At 34.8% G+C, this 19924-nt stretch overlaps 1 protein-coding gene across 1 annotated transcript in view; it reads right to left on the bottom strand.

Annotated features, from left to right (window-relative positions):
- Positions 1–2053: 2053 nt before the first annotated feature.
- The window catches only part of LOC109862031 (MAP kinase-activating death domain protein-like), a gene marked incomplete at its 5' end in the record, with an annotated part of 21702 nt that continues 3831 nt past the window's right edge, over positions 2054–19924 (bottom strand). Inside the window, 19 exons of the mRNA XM_020441919.1 lie at positions 2054–5086; positions 5541–5587; positions 5757–5829; positions 8711–8719; positions 11122–11301; positions 12720–12992; positions 13094–13310; positions 13547–13676; positions 13774–13915; positions 15525–15665; positions 16078–16211; positions 16328–16415; positions 17307–17498; positions 17613–17771; positions 17850–17989; positions 18598–18693; positions 18772–18973; positions 19058–19258; positions 19392–19460. Of these exons, the coding sequence (XP_020297508.1) occupies positions 4718–5086; positions 5541–5587; positions 5757–5829; positions 8711–8719; positions 11122–11301; positions 12720–12992; positions 13094–13310; positions 13547–13676; positions 13774–13915; positions 15525–15665; positions 16078–16211; positions 16328–16415; positions 17307–17498; positions 17613–17771; positions 17850–17989; positions 18598–18693; positions 18772–18973; positions 19058–19258; positions 19392–19460 (2862 nt within the window). The remainder of the gene's footprint in view (positions 5087–5540; positions 5588–5756; positions 5830–8710; positions 8720–11121; positions 11302–12719; positions 12993–13093; positions 13311–13546; positions 13677–13773; positions 13916–15524; positions 15666–16077; positions 16212–16327; positions 16416–17306; positions 17499–17612; positions 17772–17849; positions 17990–18597; positions 18694–18771; positions 18974–19057; positions 19259–19391; positions 19461–19924) is intronic.

Here is a 19924-nt window from a genome sequence, read left to right as displayed (position 1 = left end):
GTAGGAAAGTTACTACGCGTAGCAGCTCGTGTCGTGTATGATAATCTTTTGGAGAATATACTCTGGAAACCAAATACGATTGAAACAAAGAATCATTTGCTGTATTATATTTCTGCTGGCAATACTAATACGCACCATGCTCAAAATAGCTCATTTACGTCCGATGGAAGTGTTATTTAGAAATCTTGATATTTACACATTAGATATTCAAAACTGTGTAATTGCACATTTGTGATTTACGGTATAAGTGAAATGTATCGTATATACTTTGATTTATTGAGATTACTACCTTTGCAAAGAAACTTATATGTGACAATCCATGCTTTGTCATTTGTTCAAACTCACATCTGACATTTTCATAAGTCAAATTTTATAAACTTGTTCAAGAACGTAAACGCTGATGATGAAATAGAGTTTGGATATAAAAACTTGTTGAATCTCGATACCGAAGAATATTTTAGGAGCCTAGTAGAGCTCACGCATGCGAGTATGTACTTACGCAATCTAAGCAAAAAAATATTTATCTTGACTGTAAAAGTATTCTTTATTTAAGAAATAGAATAGTTATTTTGAATACTTGAATAATAATGATTATTATTTTTTATTTCAGAAATGGAATTATTGACTCTAAACTCTACTTGGTCAATGAAAACATGAGTTGCTTGGAACAAACTAGACGTTATCATGAAAGGTAAAATTTATTGAAAGAAGCTCTATTCCGCAAACTTGCTACCTGTTGGTTTAAAGTGAAGTTTTTTTCATTCTTTGCGTTTGTATTTCATTGAGAAACGATATTATTCTGTAAGACATTTAGATAACAAAATTTGTATATGTAGCATTTTCTAACAGAACGTTTTACATAAATTCACGAAGATATGTGCGCTATTTGATTGTTTGTGACGTTGTCAGTACGTAAAACTTAGGTCATATCGTGGAAACACTGTTGGTGTTTGCTAATTATCATGAGTTGTACCGCCAGGTCTTAGAAACTTGTATATTTTAGTTTTATATCACTACACTTTTATCACCTATAGCTACAAATTTACCACTTTGTATACGTCGAGTTTATATGAAGCAGAGTTTTTTTGATTAACAATTAATCATAACGTTGTTACTAAGATTTTGTTTTAATTTATATTTGTTTGATAATGTCGACTGAAGAAATACAAAAAACAGTAAAACGTTTCCTACAGTATACTTATATTCAGATTCACAGCTAGTTTTAATATCTAATATACTTTTACAGTCAAGATAAATATTTTTTTACTAAGATTGCGTAAATACTCGCATGCGTGAGCTCTAATACGCACCTAATATACTCATCGGTATCGGAATTCATCAAGTCTTTATATCCAAAATCAATTTTATCATCAGCGTTTACGTTCTTGAACAAGTTTATAAAATTTGACTTATGAAAATGTCAGATGTGAGTTTGAACAAATGACAAAGCATGGATTGTCACATATAAGTTTCTTTGCAAAGGTAGTAATCTCAATAAATCAAAGTATATACGATACATTTCACTTATACCGTAAATCACAAATGTGCAATTACACAGTTTCGAATATCTAATGTGTAAATATCAAGATTTCTAAATAAAACTTCCATCGGACGTAAATGGGCTATTTTGAGCATGGTGGGTATTAATATTGCCGGCAGATATATAACACAGCAAATGATTCTCCGTTTCAATCATATTCGGTTTCCAGAGTATATTCTCCAAAAGAATATCATACACGACACGAGCTGCTACGCGTAGTAACTTTCCTACACTTATGCTCTTCGTGTTGGTTGTACAAAAGTTGTAAAATGTAGAAGCTCTTATCCTCAGAAATGCAGAGTTGTAAAAGATATTATAAAGTTTACTTTTCCACATTTATCGAGACAAGTAGGTTAATTATTAAAGAATGGCTTTATCACATATGTATTTGTGTATACTGCGTTTGCATCCACCTCTTATTAGTCTTTTAGAAATTAAATCCACCGGAATACAATCAGACATTACATCAGAATCCATGTACATAACACGTAAGACACCAGTTCTCATGTCGACAAACACGCCCATTGAACCATTTAAAATATCATTCCAGCCAGATACGGACTCATTGATTGCAATTACGACGATAGACAGTGTATAGATTACGCACGGCATTGCTTTTGAGAAGTCGCTTATTAATTCTTCTGCCAAGTTTTTTGTAAACACGTAGATTAAGTAATCGCTATGAGTTGTACGTTTTTTCAAAGATCACTGAAGAACGTGACCATATTTTAACACTGGCAATACATACACGAAACCACGTGTGTATTTCGTGTGCACGCGCACAATTGTACTATATTAAACTTACTTTGCTGTAAAGTATTTAAAAATGTTTTCATCAATTTCTTTTGTAACTTTAATCGTCTTTTTCCAGTCAACATCTTTCGAAAGACAAAGAACTTCGTCCACAACAAATTTTTCTCTTTGTGTGTAACTCACAGGAACTACAGCCTTTTTCGATCAGTTTTTATGTAAATTAAATGTACCGGTGAGAACTAGAAATTTGTCGAGGAAGCACACGAAGTTATTGAGAGAAATTTACTTGCGAAACAATATGAATCGACAGAAAAAACTTAGCTGTGAAGCTGAATATAAGTATACTGTACGAAACGTTTTAATGATTCGTATTTCTTTAGTCGCCGTCAAATAAATATAAGTTAAACCGTAAAGAAACAATATTCATATAAATAGTATTAAATTGAAAATAAATATTCATATAAATTGTATATAAGTATAAAAATACAGAAATGTTCGAGTTCTAAAACGGTAAGGAAATATTTAAAAATCATTGTTTAGTATCAGTTTGACTACTCGTATATTTTGGGCATAAGGCGTCTACATGTATGACTATACAATGCGAGGTATTACTTTCTCTTCTAGAGATTTAGGGTTTCTTCTCATTGCGTGATCGCGATACATATCTCGAAATATTTGATTGTGTGAACGGCATCGATGACAAACTTTTAAACGTCGGGATTTAGGCAGACAATTTTGATACAGAAAGATTGTGTGTGCGGGTATATATGTTTACTATGTTATATATAGAAGAGAATCCTCTGTCTTGGTTTTAGAAACGTACTTCTCTATAACTTAGCTGTCAAAATGAGCTCTTTACAAATATATTAATTGTAGTAAAAGATACAGGAAATAAAAAGGAGCGTTGTCACGCCTGTTTGTATCAATTCGCTACTTCGCCCGTTATTTACAAATTCCTATATCCTTTTTACAAATATCTATATGCATCATTTTTTTTATACTGCAAGAAAATATATTATTTCCTCTGGCATCTGTGTGCGACACATATGCTAAGGTTTTTTTCAGTTGAGTTTCCGCGATACTATTGTATCCCTTTCTAGGCTGGTCGTTTCATCTACATAACATTATGTAAAACAAATATCAATAAAAAAAAAAAAAAGAAATGAATAAAGTAACGATTTTATTCGTGCAGAAACGTCGCTGCGCGCACTTAGTGCCAATTCCGTTTGTCGCGATCGCGATATAAAACGTGCAATCTCGTTGGTTTGGCGCTTCCGATATACTTAACTATACATTCCTAGGAAAACGCAGGATGTGTGGTTTCACAGCATTTCGAAGACGTCGTTTCCGGATTATTGTACAGGTTTGGTATATATCACGCATAATGCTCCCTAATATGTAACGAGATCGATGCGTGTATTCTAACGAGCTCTACGAGCTACCGAAAGAAAAATTTGTCTTCCGTGTTCGAAACCGTGTATAAAATAATCGATCCCTGTATTTGGGACATAGAATACAATACTACAGTTTTCTAAACATCCTACGCGACAGTTTCACTTATATTTCGTGTACGCAAGTCAAACAAAAAACAAATAATAATAAGAAATAACGCAGCTAGAATTCGACGACAGTTGTGGAAAATCGAGACAGCGAATGACGAAACTACTATCTGTCGTAATATCTACGTTTCGTTTGTAGTTCGCCGCGAAGTTCGAGTATCTAAAAACGACTGAAGAGCGAAATACTCCGACGGCAATAAGTGGAAAGTTTTAGCGAAGATCATTTTTTTTTTTTTAGCGCTGACCGATCAGACATCGAGTAAGTGTACTTACTTCGACTATACATATATATTATAATGTACAACAACTAAAATAAAAATCTCTGCTTCTTCAATCGCGAACAATCACAATTAATTGCAATTTCTCTCTTGGTGCGGCGCATAAACTTTTACTGCCGCACAATTATACAAATAGTTATTGTATTTAATTGCTTTAGGTGTGACGCATACACGTGTGTGTTCACGTATACGGACGAGTACGAGAATAGCACAGCTATCACATTGACGATTAAGACTATAGCGAATCAAATATCGACTCACGACTATGAGATATCATATTAATTAAACTGATTTAATTTAAAAATATTTCCCGTTGTTAGGATCATCTTTTTCGTAATAAGTTTGGTTTTTAGAGGGAGAAGAAGAAACACGATATCATTTGAGAAAAAACTATAACATTACTTCTCTCTGAGAATTAATAAATGTCGCTATTAAGTGTTTACATATGTATGTGTTCGATTGAAAGTTTCAACGAAATTTCAGGAAAGATAGCACACTTATACCCAAGGTAGACAGGTGTACGGGGCGCAACTATTTTTGTTGTGAACGCTGTGGATAAAGGGAAGCGAGTGTCTCTGTTCCGTTCGTCAGTGTTGACGGGAGTGCGGATCTAGTTGTGTGTTTCTGTGCAGTGGCGCGTTGCTCGATTGTTGCGGTTGTTCCTGCTTGCGTTGCTGATAAGGATACCGGGATTGGTGAGGTTGTTGCTGCTGCTGCTGCTGTTGTTGTTGTTGTTGTTGACGTGATTGTAGTGTATGTTGCTGTTGTTGATAGCGCTGCTGCTGTTGCTGATGCTGTTGTTGCTGATGCTGTTGATACTGTTGTTGCTGCTGCTGCTGGTGCTGCTGTTGTGGTTGCTGTTGATGTTGCTGCTGTTGCTGACCTTGTTTTCGTTGCTCCGATCCAGCTGCCACGTACGAAAATACGCAGAGAACAGCGTAACAGATATCAGGCGCCTATGAGCAACGAGAAAATCACTTATACGCTACTGTTACCAAACCTGTTTTATCACATAAGCATTGTCTTGGTGTATCAATTATATTGTATATAAATAGATCTCAGAACTAATAATTTTTAGAAATATTCGCTGTCTTACCATAATTTATTAAAAATAAACAGAAGTAAAAAACAAACTTACGTGAGATGTAAGAAACGAAAAAAATTCAAGGATAAATTTTAATCATTCCCGCGCTTATGGTGACTTTCCGACGGTAGTTTATGTAGCGTAAACACGACGGAAAATATTCTATGTAAACAGCGAACCGCTTCTTCAGCCTATTACACAATATATGGTTTTTGTAGACATTTAATTAATAAATAAAAAAATAAATATAACAAATTATATCATAAATTGAAAGTATAGTTGTGCAAAACTATTATTCTACAGAAAATTGAAAGAAATGTACTTACCATTTGTGACTTATATTTACGTTGAATTACTTGTCTAGTTTTAGGATCTGCAACAGAATAATGCTTGACAATCGATATTCGAGAAACGCAAGAAAATTGCAGCGAAAGCATATCACTGTCGCGAAATTATATCTCGCGAGATATCTACAGCCTAGAGAAAAGCGTGTTTTTTTTTTTTTTTCTTATCGAATATGCAGTATTCGATGTGTCACTTACTGAATTCTTCCAAAACAAAGATTCCATCCTTTTGAGTAAAGCACTTGCGGATATGATCGAGTCTTACAAAAAACTGCAAATAACACAATCGGTTTGCGTTAGTGGTTTGCGCATCGGCGCGTCGTGGATTTCGATCTACGCTGATCATCATGCACACTTTTGTTGCGATTCTTCTATTGTTCTGTGCTAATTGCGATATTGTAACAATGTTAATTTGTTTGTGCAAGTAGCTCTTTGAAAAGGCGTGAATAACGGATTTTGTGTGCTTTGTCTTTCTTGTGTTTTAAATGCGTCACCATACAATCTTTTACCTAATTTTTATTTTAAGAGCAGATATGTGGATGTTATTAAAGCTACATTATAATTATTACAATAAATGAGAGCTCAATATGTTATTAATTTATTATATCTTTAAGTAATTCCTTTTCTTTCTATAATGACATTTCATGAAGGAGTTTCTCACATAACAGCTTTCGTTTTTTATCACACAAAGCTTCTTGTAAGAGTCTGAAAAAAATTTCTTCTTTAGAATCGCGAACTGCTTCGCTTTGTATACAAGTATAGTAACGCATATCAAAGTTTATTGAACAATACTTCAGTGATTAGATTAGAGTTACCATCTGTTTATCTAATCTAATATAATCATATTGTCACTATTATTATACACTTATACGAGACTTGATATATATTATTATGATCAATTAGACACATATCTATGAGCGGATTGCATTTCCCAGACAGTCTATGTGCGAACGTGCACAAAAATTTGTTGTAATATAGTCGTGCAGTGATTGCCTGTGACATGCTCACAAATGATTTTAATTTCTACTTTCCGATTGCAAATTCAAAAGCGAACAACGAGAATCATTTTGTGCAAAACACAACTAACAGTTTTTCAAAAAACAAGAAAACCCACACTGTATTTGTTACATCGTGTAAAATATATAGCACATCTGTCACAGAAACAGTCAAACAATTTCCACCTCAATTGGAACTTTATGTTTGTTAAGTTTTGCACAAGAAATGACACTCGCGCGTAGAAGCCTAAAATGATTCAAGATCTATTACGACTAGAATCTAAAACTGTCATGCGTCATTTAGCAGCCATTGTAGCGATATTCGACTTCGTAAGCAAGGTCCAGCAATGGTAGCAACATCAGCGGCGGCAGCAAACAGCAACAGCAGCAGCGATATATAGGCGGCAGGCAACTCTGGAGATGGCCTAAACTCAATCGTAAAATGTCACTGATTGCTTAGCGTCGATAAGTTGCTAAATGTGCAATTGTATCATCTAATACAGACCGGTGGGCGTGATTCGATCGACAATGATACACGATCGTGATGTATAAATATTAGAGAGAGGGATGATAATAGATAAAGAGATTGAGAAAAGGGGAATTAATAATGACGATAACGGATGTCACTGTCGGGAGAGTAACATCGAACTCGATATACGATGTCGTGAAACAAGAAACATGTTAGCAGTGCCATGCCAGAGAAGTGTAGTAATTATTTATCGTGACAAAATACAGCATTTTGCACGATGATATCCCAGAGAGTCTTACGCGTTAGTACATGTCGTACGTATTGCTATACAGCGCAGAAAATTATTGCTCTACTACAGAATACTAGCAGTATGTGCGTAGATTACCGAGCGACATGTATGCGTAAAAAATCGGGCAGCTACTAATTTGCTATTATTTTCTATGTTTCTCTTTAGGGGTAAGTTTCTCGAAACACATTACATATTAGCAAATGTATTAAAAAAATAATATTACACAGGTTTTAAACATATTAAAATTTGTAGGTATAAAGCATCTTGTTTGAGTTTTTTAAAAATTTACAGGTCCTTTGTAACTGATTATATTAACAATTATTTGATTCATTAAGTTCGGTTTCATGTTTGTTTTGTGTTTCATTTTAGATGTTTTAATTTTTAATAATTTATTTTTGTATTAAAATTTTCCTTTATATATTTTCATATAACATTTGTTTGCAAGCAATATTTTTTTTATATACAACTGTGTCAGTTTGTCTCTAGTTTCTGTACAACTTGTCTTCATGAAGAGATCAACTTGTTTGTTCTATTTTCAATCGAGACATTTTACTTCGTTCAACTGAAACAAAAAAATTAGAAAAAATATTGAGACTTATATCAAATTATTTCCGGAATCTCTGTAAAATGTATCGAAATATTTATCGGTTCTTCGATAAAGATGTCAAAGAGAATTGACAATATCGGTGAAGGAAAAGTTTCCAGGTAAGTTTTGTTAATAATATTGTTTACTGTGTGTAAAAACGTGGAAGCTGTAATGATGATCGTGACGACAATGATTGTGTACGAATTTTTATATATATATATATAATATGTAGTGATATAGGCTATATAGATATATATATAGTTGCATTGTGTGCATCGAACATCGCTCTACAAGTTGCACTAAACACTACTCACAAATATATCTCATCTATATAAACGATATACAATATATAAGGTATATATTGTGTCGGACGACTTTCGATATATGTGTATAATGCGACAAACACTGGTCTGCATTTCATCTTTTCGTCGCCGGACATCCCCCTTTAATGGGAGTACATCGGCTTCGTGTAATAATATATATCGGAGAGATATACATATATATATACGTACATATGTATAATATATATATATATATATATATTATATGTACAACTAACACCGATCGATCGTATTGGAAAAAAAACGAAAAAAAAAAAAAACAGTCAAGATAGACAGAGCAGATCAGTGAATTTGAATGCAATTTAAGAGAATGTAGGTAGATATATAGTATATAATGGTATATAGTAATAATATACGGCCAAAAGTAATGGTAAAAATAAATAAGCATCTCCGGAAAACACGGCCAACATTGAGTATATAGTCAATACTGAATTTATATAACAGACAGTGATTTTTTAGTTTGATTTGATACCTCGAAATCCTGTTTGCCCAGCCGCGGGGCAATGTCGATGGACGGGACAAGAAACAGAAAACAGAAAAACAGAAAATTAAAATCTTTGGTAATACAATTATATCCACTCAGTTAATATTATAGCATATATATATATAAGAAAGAGATAGAGATAGATTAGAGAGAAAGATACAGAGCTGTATACGATGATATTACAGCTATATTTTGATTACCTAACGTGATGGCCAATCGATTAAAACAGCAATATATTCATTGTTCAAGGACCATCTCAAAAGTTCCCCAAGCTGAGAAAAGTCTATCATCCCGAGCGTAATAATATTTCACAGAATTTTTATTTCGTCATTTGTGTCGAAATTAGCGTTACTAATTAAATGTAATGAGACGTTTTTTTTTTTTTTATCTCGCGGTGTAGAGTGAGATATATGTAAAAAAATAACGATTTTGTACACTTCTTGTCTCATCACACGATTTTTTCTCGCCGTTATCTTCATTTTCTTATTATTAATCTCATTTTGTATTCTCGAACCGCGAATAGACTTTCCTCGCGTGTATATGTGAGATCACGACAGAGATAAAAAAGTTGTCATAGACTTATGGAAAAAATATAATATAGCATCCAACATTCAATACAAATGATAAGATAGAGGAGTATAGTGTTGAAAAGACAGTCTCTGTGTGTGTGTGTGTGTATGTGTGTATATATATATATATATAACGCCCTATACCTTTTTTCCTATATAAATATATGTATAATGAATAATATATATATAAATGTAATATAAATAATTATATAATATACAGATAAAAAAGTCTGCAACTGCACATCGAGCTTCCATGCAAGAAAACATTGATTATATATAACGCCTGAACACAATATTATCTAATAAAATATGTAAACCGAGAAGAGAGACATCGGAAAAGTTGTAATAAAAATTGTGCCTTTGTCGAGAGTGCGCGAGTTAAGCAAAAACATTATTATCAACAAATAATCGGTAGAGTTCTTGATTAAAAGATGCTTACGAGAAAGTTGTTTTCTTATTAAGAAAAAGTTATTTATATTAAGAATTTTTTTTTATGCGCGTGTGTAGACATAACAAAAAATTATCGGAGATGGTCCATTGTTTCATTATTTATGGTGCAATCCTTTTTTCTTCTCATGTTATAATAAAATATTTTAACTAAAAATATTCAAAATGTGTGCAATTGAATGTTGTTTTAATAACATTTTAAATATTTCTATTTAAAAAAAAAGTTTACAAACAGGACCACAACAAATAAATTGCAATTCTCGACTATCTGGAAAAAGAAAAAAGAAAAATTTAATAAATGTGTTACATTTTTATACGCGTGTGAAAAATATGCGTGTTATTGTTTTCAACGATTGAGATGTTTTTTTCCGAGTGTTTTAGTTCAACAACTAGAACGTTTTTCCGAATTTTTTAAAGTTTTGGTTTTTTTTTTTTTCGACAAGAGTGACAAGTTTCCATCTTCTCGACACGAGATTTGTATAACTTGTGTGCAAACGTAATGGATTTTTTTTTGTACATATTATTCTCTGGTGAAATTAAACAGAGAGCGTTTCTTACGAGAAAGCTTGGAACTTGTTAACTTGAACATTCGCCGATCAAACCACCTTGACGAACCCGACAGAGATACAAAGTAATTAATTAAGCAGATATAGTGGCTAGCGGTGGGAGGTAATATTGAGTGGTCCTTGCATCAATGCAATAATGAGAAAAAACACAGAGAGAGTATTCTATGATCGAGAGAAATGTGGACAAAAGAAGACACAAGTGGTTGGACGACGACATTCCCTATCTTATATATTCGATTCTAATTAACGCTGTATTTTTTTTTTTTGCAGTTTCATTAATTTATATATTATGATTATTATTTTTTTTTTTTTAATTTCCATTTAAGCATTTGTAAAACGATTGCGCGATTGTCAGGCCGAAAGATTTCTTTTTACGAACGAAGCTCGTATGATAACATAAGATATTCTCTGTGTGTGGCATATGTTTAATCTCGCTGAAATATAGACACATTATTATAACGCATTAGCGTCGATAAAAAGTAAAACGACAGCATCGGCCAGAAAAAGAAGGAACACGACATTATATAATCAAAACGTAGTTATTGTTTAAAAAAAATTATATATAACGAAAACTGAGATAAAAAAAACTCTTCGAAACAAAAATCTCCAATAAACTTGTATGGTGTCAAATGCGATTCAACATGACACAAACAATTGGACGTAGAATGTAGAAAAAAGAATATATATATATAGATATGAATTATTTTTTACGTAAAATCCTCGAGAGAGTTAAACTCTCTCGATTCTTCCTGCATCGCCTTTACAACGTAAAGGCAGTTTTTTTTTTTTTTTTTTCTACGCGTCATGTGAGTCATACCTTGCTGTTCGCGAAGAGCAAACCGACTCCTTCCATGCAAACCTGCAGGAGTCCACCCTCGCCCGTTCGCATGTCCTGTACCGGAAACTCGCCACCGAGCTCGTAATCCTCCTTTGCGCCTCGCCCGCGAGTCGCTGCCTTCTCCATCGCGTCCTTTATGCAGTAATACACGTCCTTACACTGACAAAAGAGAGAGAGAAACAATCGTCAAGTGTCGGTAAGATAATTTAATATCTCGCGCGAAGAATATTTTATCTTTATTAAAATGTATATTATCTTTTTTTAGAATAGGAGTGTAGTAAGCTTCAATAAATTCTTATAAAACAGGAAATGTATAATGGCCATTTGAAGCAAAAACACTGGTGATAACGTGTGTATGATAGATGCATTACTTTATTCAAGCAGGTAACATATAGAACGTTTTCGGCCTTAGATTAGGCCTTTATCAATATACCCAGCAAACATTTCGGTCACAGAACCATATCCATCTGTGTCCTCAGTAGGATATGGTTTGTTAACCATGTCTGTCAACATGTGAAATGTCAAAATGCGACCAAAATGATGACAGAGTCTGCCACAAGCAAAGCGAGGCCAAATTATCGCCAAAGTGAAGCCAAAATCCGGAATAGGTTTGGTCATTGTCTGTTGGCGCCAAATTGCAAACAGTCCGCACGTATACACGAACAGACCTGCTTGGCGTTTGGTGGCAATCTGTNGTCAATGCGTTTAACAGATCAACCCGACTTTTGTCGTAAATAGATTTCTGATACAATTTTGCGGACTGTTTGGTCACAATATTGCTAAAAGCAGATCTGCTTGCAATCGACCATCTATTTGTTGTTAATTTCACTGACATATATGGAATCGTTTTGGCTGCAATACTCTCATGTATTTGTCAACAGAGTTGTTGCGTTTTTTCTTTCTGTGTGCTAACAATTTTGGCGGTGTTTCCGTATTGTAGCATTTCTGCAAACAGTTTCTGTTACCAAGGTCTGCGCCGAAATTGTCAAAAACAGAAATTGTTTGCTGGGTATATATATATAAATATGATGTTCTTGAATTAAAACTTATACAAATCACATGATTACAATATAGAAATATTAAAGTAACTCAGTTACTCAGTAGCTCAGTTACTTTAATATTTCTATATTGTAATCATGTGATTTGTATAAGTTTTAATTCAAGAACATCATATTTATATATATATTGATAAAGGCCTAATCTAAGGCCGAAAACGTTCTATATGTTACCTGCTTGAATAAAGTAATGCATCTATCATACACACGTTATCACCAGTGTTTTTGCTTCAAATGGTCATTATACATTTCCTGTTTTATCTTTTTTTGTTTTATTAAAATGTCTAGAATAAAGAAAGTGGTAATATACGCGGTCCTTGTAGATAATCTAGTTGGAGAAATAGGTGGTAATATGATCCCTCTTGATATTTCCGCTATTGGAATTCTGGCGATTGCTTATGGAATAAGTAATTAAACTTTGAATATTAAAAAAAAATTATAATATAAAATGTAAATAAGAGCCATATTATCACTTTTTCTTCAACTCTAGAAGTTTTAAAACTAAAAAGTATATTTTGTTACCTTTTTGGTATAATATTTATGTAATTCAGTTTTGCCTCCGCTTCGCCTCCACAAACACAGAACCTTTGTTTTCGGACTGTAGGTCATATTGACTACGCGCTCGTACCACCAACGCTCGACTATGACACCGTTTACCGATCTCAGCACAAGACCATCGTGGCGAACCTCGAGAAACCGCAGATCACCCTCGGAATCGACTCCGGCGTGCACAGTGAACGATTGCCGATGCATTTGCCGTGACGTCAGAGGCTTTAGATCGATGTCGTTTCCGTGCTGAGACAAAAATCAGAACGTGCAGCTTATATAAAGATATTTTTTATGAAAAAGAAAACGGTATAAAATAAGTTTGTAAATTTTTTATCGGACGAACTTACAAGATTGGTTATTTGATCGAGAAGTAGATTTAACTCCTGACTATAGATGAGGCCGATGTGACTTTTGCCGAGCAATCTGCGCACCTTTCGTTTTAGCTCGTTCTTGTCCACATTCAGCATCACCAAGATAGCGGTGAGATTGTGTAACAGCGTGCACAGCAGTCTGTCCTCTTCATGCTCCAATCGTCTCCTTTCACTCTCGCTCAAACTCTTATATCTATATTTTTTTTTATTTAGAAATAAAGTTGTGTATTTTTTGTATGGCAAATTGTGCGTAAAATGTTTATTTCAAGGCAATAACATAATTTCAGTATATTTGCACACACACATACATAACTTCGCGCTATTTTCGAATTTTCACTATCTTAAAAATGTGTAAAATCTCGTATTTTACACATCAATATTTTTTATGACTTTGACTTAACTCAAAATGCACGACTCTATCTCTTTTACCTCTCCACCATTTCCCCGGGTCCTTGATCCATGCCCATCATGTCTCGTTCCTGCGAGACGGCGTCTAAAAACGCATCCTCCCAGAATTGCATTTCATCATACAAAGACGATCTCTCCTTTCCTAATAAACCTGCATTTTTTTTTTTTCAACAAATTTCGAAGTACAAATTGTTGTGTCATCTGCGTCAATGATGTGGATCAACAATGAAAAAAAAAAACTCGATTACCTTCGAAGAGATACGTTCTCGCAGCTTCCGGACTCGGCAACGTCGTGGTCATCAAGCTACCGCCGTGATACCGAAATCCGGTGCTCAGAGACGATTTGCTGGACCAAACGCTGCCGGAACGTTGCTTGCCTTGCCGAGGAAACTGGAATCACAGAACAGCGTAAGAATCAAATTAATAGCGTCGCAAAAAGATTTTCTAATAAAACTCTATATGAAAAATTATGTTAATGAAGCAGTAATATATATATATATATATATATATATATTTATATATTTATATATTTATTTGGGAGTTTATCTTCTATATCGACGTTCCGTCATAATGTTGCGATTAAGGTATTCAAACTAGGACTTCATTCACAACTAATTGCGACATAATGCCATCTTTCTAAGGTCAAAGGGTAACTTGATAGAGAAATATACATTGTGTGATACATACATATGTATATATATACATGGTGTCTTATAATTGCCGTCTAACCGCTTGTAGGTAGATAGAAGGGATTATTCTAAGACGAAAAGTTCTATACCACTTTGCAAGATTCGCAATAATTAACGAAATATTAATTAATAAAGATCCGCTAATCAGCGTGCATCCAGCGAAAGAACAGCCCAGTCTGTCGCGTCGTAGCGACGGAATGAGAGGAACTAATAGAATAACATGTGCATACATAGACGGCATATAGGCTGCGTTCGGGCGGCGCGCTGTTGTATTCTGTCGCTACGGCGCGACAGACTGTGCTGTCCTTACGTCGGATGTACGCTGATTAGCGAATTTTTATTAATTAATATTTCGTTAATTATTGCGAATCTTGCAAAGTGATATAGAACTTTTCGTCTTAGAATAACCCCTTCTATCTACCTACAAGCGGTTAGACGGCAATTATGAGACACCCTGTATACATATATATACATATCTCTCAATTATTTTTATATTATACTTTAGTATAAATGTATCAGTAATATTGATTACATTATTAAATTTTATAATATTGTTGCGAGATACGGCGCGTGTCGTCCACGCGGTATATGAAGATTTTCAACGATCGATCGCTTTTGTTCAGGTAGCAACGGGGTTTGTTGACAGCGAAATTCAAGAGAGTGAGCCGCCGGATTCGGAATCGTCGAGAGGCTGGATCATCGGCTCGAGATTTCTTCACGTTTTCCGCGGCCTTTTGTAACGCGTTTTCTAATAAAACTCTAGTGTATTATACGCGGTGTTCTATTTTCTTTCCGCGGAGCGCAGTAACTCGGCGGTGACGCGATTAAACGCTGCCGTGAGCGCAACAATATTATAAATATTTTTGCAATATCATAAACTTCATTACGACTTAAAGCATGTCATTGTCGTTACCCTTTGATAACAATTTTCTATTGCAATCTATCAGCGTCCATTCATGTTTCCGATGAGTACAACAACGTGGCAGTGCGATCCGAGAGTACTTGGAACTACGGAAAAAACTCCCAAGGGACGAAGGGAATCGGCTGCGTTTTTAAAAGTGCACTAGGCATTCGAGTGTCATATGGTTCATTGAATTTGCTTCAACAGAGACGATTAACACGCATTTCAGCAAATTCGATATCGATTTTTTTTTTTTTTTTTTTGGTGTGTGGATGGAGTCGAGTTAACGTCGATTTGACTTAACGAGGAATGGACGATGCTACTGAAAGAGATATATGTACTGTCCACTACGGAGTAAATATAATAACTAAGCGTAATTAAAGAAACTAATTCAGAGTAGGTAGTTTACATTGCCTTGCTCGACCTCGCTATCAGACACGGTGCTTCGGAAGGAAGCTTGGTGCGCTTGCCGAAAAGCAGGATTAGTGACAATGCTACCTCCGTCTGTGGATAAAGCTTCGCTGCTCCCCGTTCCACCACCCCGCCCACTCTAAAAAAAACACATCACACGTGTGCGTTTGCACGTTACAATTACGAATTGAAATTCAACAAATTTCGTCAGCATTTTCTAATTGTTTCTCTAAGTAGATTTTTCAAAGAAACCGCTATAGAAACTGTGTCAAACCGATAAAATAAGTAAGTAAAATTAGTTCCAGTAGTGATCACTTTTTTGGCTTGAATATTTTATTCTATTGTAAATAGAAAAATTATTTTTTCTCTTTCAGGTCGGAGAAGGGGGGCATGTATATGTTTTGTAAACCAGAGTCTCAACAGTTGCTCCTGCAGTATTCAACAATTGCGATGCCTAAGCGAGATACGCTAATCAACTTGTTGTTGTTTTAGAATTTAAGATTGAAGTATACACGCGTTTCCGAATAATTTAATTCAAAATTTCGCTTTACCTCTGAATCGAACGAAGTTAGCTTGCTCAGAAATTTTCCTTTCTTCGTGAACATGTCCAGAAATATGTCCGTCGTTGATTGACTCGTGTCTGTTGGCGCAGCTTGTGGCGTTTCCAAGTATACTTGAGGTATTTCTAATATTTCGCAAAAGTCAATTGTTATTTTGCATTTATAAGTCAAAGACACAAATTTATATACTTTTGCAAAAGAATATTAAGATTTTTTGATAAATGGTTGGCCAAAGACATACCCGACTTTTGCGTGCTATCTGAAAAGTCAGGTTGATTTGGAGACTGTGGAGATTTCAAGTTTTCTCTACTTCCAAACGGACTGGACGCCTGCGAAACACACAAAAGTTCTCTATCTTTATATAAGTTAATAACATTTTAATCGCAAATGTATACTATTACCTTGATAAGAAAACATTTACAAAATTATGTGACAAAATCTTGCACTAAAATTGTAATTTGCAATTATACAGATATATTTTAGGAAATAGATGTAAAAAAACATTGATCTTTTATCAAATATTTGTAGTTGTTTGCAAAATTACTTTCCAAATACTATTTCGGCAAAAGAATAACAATACGGCAAATCATCTTAGCAGTATATTTGCAAAATTAATTTCAAAAAAAATTGTCTAATAATTGAGAAAAAAATTTCAGCTATGTGATGTTTAAAATATATAGAAATATAATTGCATATAAAGAAATCAACTTAATTCATGTATATACTTAAAGAAATGCATAACGAACTCTTTCGCAATTTTTGACAAATTTACAAAATTTTATTTCGACAAAACTGTTGCGTTATGGCGAATCATCTAAGTGCAATCATTGCAGGATCGTCGTTATTCATGATGTCATTTTGTGCAATATTTTCACAATTTGTCTATTAGGACATAAAAATACAAATTACCATATTTGATGCAATCTGTATTAGGGAGCTGGTTGTGACACGGGTAAAAAGTTACAGCCTTAAATTAGCGATGAAAAATAATTGCAACAACGATGGTGTTACTGACGCGTGTGACGCGTGACAGTTGTGGCGAGCATTTGTCTCTTTTTAGCTTTAATGTAGCACTTATTTTTCATCACTAATCAAAACTTGTAAATTTTACCCGTGTCACAATCAGCCCCAGTCTCCCCTATATATTAAGTTCAGTAAAAAAAAAAAAACTTCATAGCTAACAAATAGAATAAAGTAAATATTGCAAGTTTTACGCGCACCTGTGACATTAAAGAGCTGTCGAAACCGCTTTCGGATAGATCTTTGCTCCAGTAATGTGTGTGAGCGATTTCCATCAGTTGGAAGACTGAAGCCATCCCGCCTAGCCCGAAATTATTGTATGTATGTGCGAGACCATGCGTTACTGCTTGAAGGCACTTTAACATTCCCTTGTACACGGGTTTCGATATAGCCTAAAAAAAAGAAAAACAGTAAAAAAAATTCAAATGTAATAAATTCAATAAATATGTTTGTGCGTTTATGTGTGCGGTAGTGCGTCTGCGTTTAAGATACTCTTGAAAATTTACCACATCGTCAATGTGATCATCCGGACTGATTTTTCTATTGAGACCCTTGTTCAATTTTGTCACGACCAGATCCCGATAGTTTTCATCCTCCATTAATTTTTTCAGTCTATTTAACTTGAGCCAACCAACGCCTTCGCCAGCTAGCACACTCGTTATCACCTGAGAAATAGAGAAGAAAGATATAATTATTAAAGAATTATAAAACTTAATTTTTTATATTAATTTATAGATACTTGCGTCGTTCAAGAAGGCTTGATTGTCGCTGTTTGTGCTAGAACGTTCCGCGTTTTGCATCCTCTGCACGTCTTCTTGATTAGCCTTGTGCGAAGAGTGTTTTATCAACGAGGAACGTTCTACCAATCCTGTTTTTCCTGTAACTATCGATAAAATACAAATTTACGTCACATTAAATTTTATCTTCGGATTTGACTGAGAATTATATAATTGAAACTAAATACATACAGGGTGTCTGACAAGGAACTATAAAGCCGACGTGTGTAGGTAGATCGAGTTATTCTGAACAGAAAAGTTATTTATCATTTTGAAAAAATCGCAATAGTTATTGAAATATGAATTAATAAATGTGAGCCAATGAGAGCTCGGGGAGCGATGATTGGACTCTAGAGGCGTGAACAATTATCCAGCTGTACTCCTCGCTTGCCGCTGCTCGCTGCGTACCGCCAAATAGCGCCCGATCGCAAGAAACTGAGTCGTGCCGCGCTTGTTTGTTTACTCCGCCTCTCGTTACTAAGACATTACATGAGAGAAGCCATTTTTTTTTTCATCTGATAATCGTGCACGCCTATAGAGTCCGATCATCGTTCCCCGCGCCTTCATTGGCTCACATTTAGTAATTCATATCTCAATAAATATTGCGAATTTTGCAAAATGGTATATAACTTTTCTGTTCAGAATGACCCGGTCTACTTACACACGTCGGCTTTATAGTTCGTTGTCAGACATCCTATATTTATACGTTTTTTACCTTTGGGAAATGGGGGGAGAATCGGATTGGTCTTCTCTTTCGATTTCTGAGTCTGCGGGAAGAAGCTACCGCCTCGATTAGAATTACCTTTACTACCTACAAATTTTGAAGCGTTTTGTTAGTACATCAATAACAAATAAAATATTTGTAATATATCATGAAATTTGGACACACCGAACAAGTCGCTGAACATGCTGCTGGTCTGCGCGGCAAAACCATTCAGATCGCTGCTAATATTGCTAAAGAAATCACGGCCGACACCGCCGCGCGTGTCCGGCGCGACCAGCTGATTGCTGATCGAGTCTTTCCGCTGTTGCGTCGCATTGGGAGACGATGGTGAGTGTGTAGGCGATTGTTGTTGAGATTCTCCAAGACTCTGAATTATAAACAAATATTTATATCAACGTGAAAGATAAATTGATACACGTAAGATTAAAAAAAAAAAAAATATTCAAACTACCTTGAGCAAACCCTTTTTCGCGGCAACTTCTTTGGCACTTTTAGTTAAATCTCCCAACGTGCTTTTACCAACGTATGTCAAATCGTCGAGCGTATTTTTACTGACACCCGCCGCGGTTTTGCTCGCTTCTAACGCGGTTTTCGACGCCTCTTGCACCGACTTCGTCGCTTCGCCCATCGCTTTCTTAGTTTGTTGCGTTAACTAATTGAAATCAAAGTTCGAACAATGAAATGCATTTAAATATGCGTAATATTATCATGTTCTGGCATACAACAATATTATCTATATATTAGTTTTTTATTTGACAAAATATTTCGTGAAAAATAAAACATACCTGTTCCAACGGTGCAAACAGACTATCCTCGCCTGCCTCCGTGATCTTTTCCTTCGCCTGATGTTTAAGCTAATAAACAATTTAATAAACAATAAATTGAGAGATTCTGAAGATTTAGAACGTCAAAAACAAGGTGATTTCTTACCCAGATAGCCAACTGAGTGCAAGTTGTTGGCAACTTGCCACAAATATTACTCATACTACCATGATCAAAAAATAACCGGAATTTTTAATTTAAACCTCGCGGGCTTATCGGTTTAGAATTCTGTTGTTTGTGTCACGTTGGCAGCACTGTTACGGACACCCATGCCAAGCTTCTGCTTATCAGCTGTTCATTTATCTTTATGACAGTGATTTCTTTACATCAAGTTTTTACGTCGCGGCGATTTTTGCAATGGATTCAAAACTTGAACAACGTTCTTGCATTAAATTTTGCTATAAAAATGAAATTAAGTGTTCCGACACATTAAAAATGTTACAAAAGTGTTATGGTGACGATACTCTATCGAAAACACAGGTGTACCAGTGGTATG

This window comes from Pseudomyrmex gracilis, unplaced genomic scaffold (assembly GCF_002006095.1).
Source record: "Pseudomyrmex gracilis isolate BER0280 unplaced genomic scaffold, ASM200609v1 scaffold_1289, whole genome shotgun sequence".
Taxonomy (NCBI): domain Eukaryota; kingdom Metazoa; phylum Arthropoda; class Insecta; order Hymenoptera; family Formicidae; genus Pseudomyrmex; species Pseudomyrmex gracilis.
The sequence above is the reverse complement of the archived record's forward strand: the minus strand, read 5'-3'. Positions and strand labels throughout refer to the sequence as shown.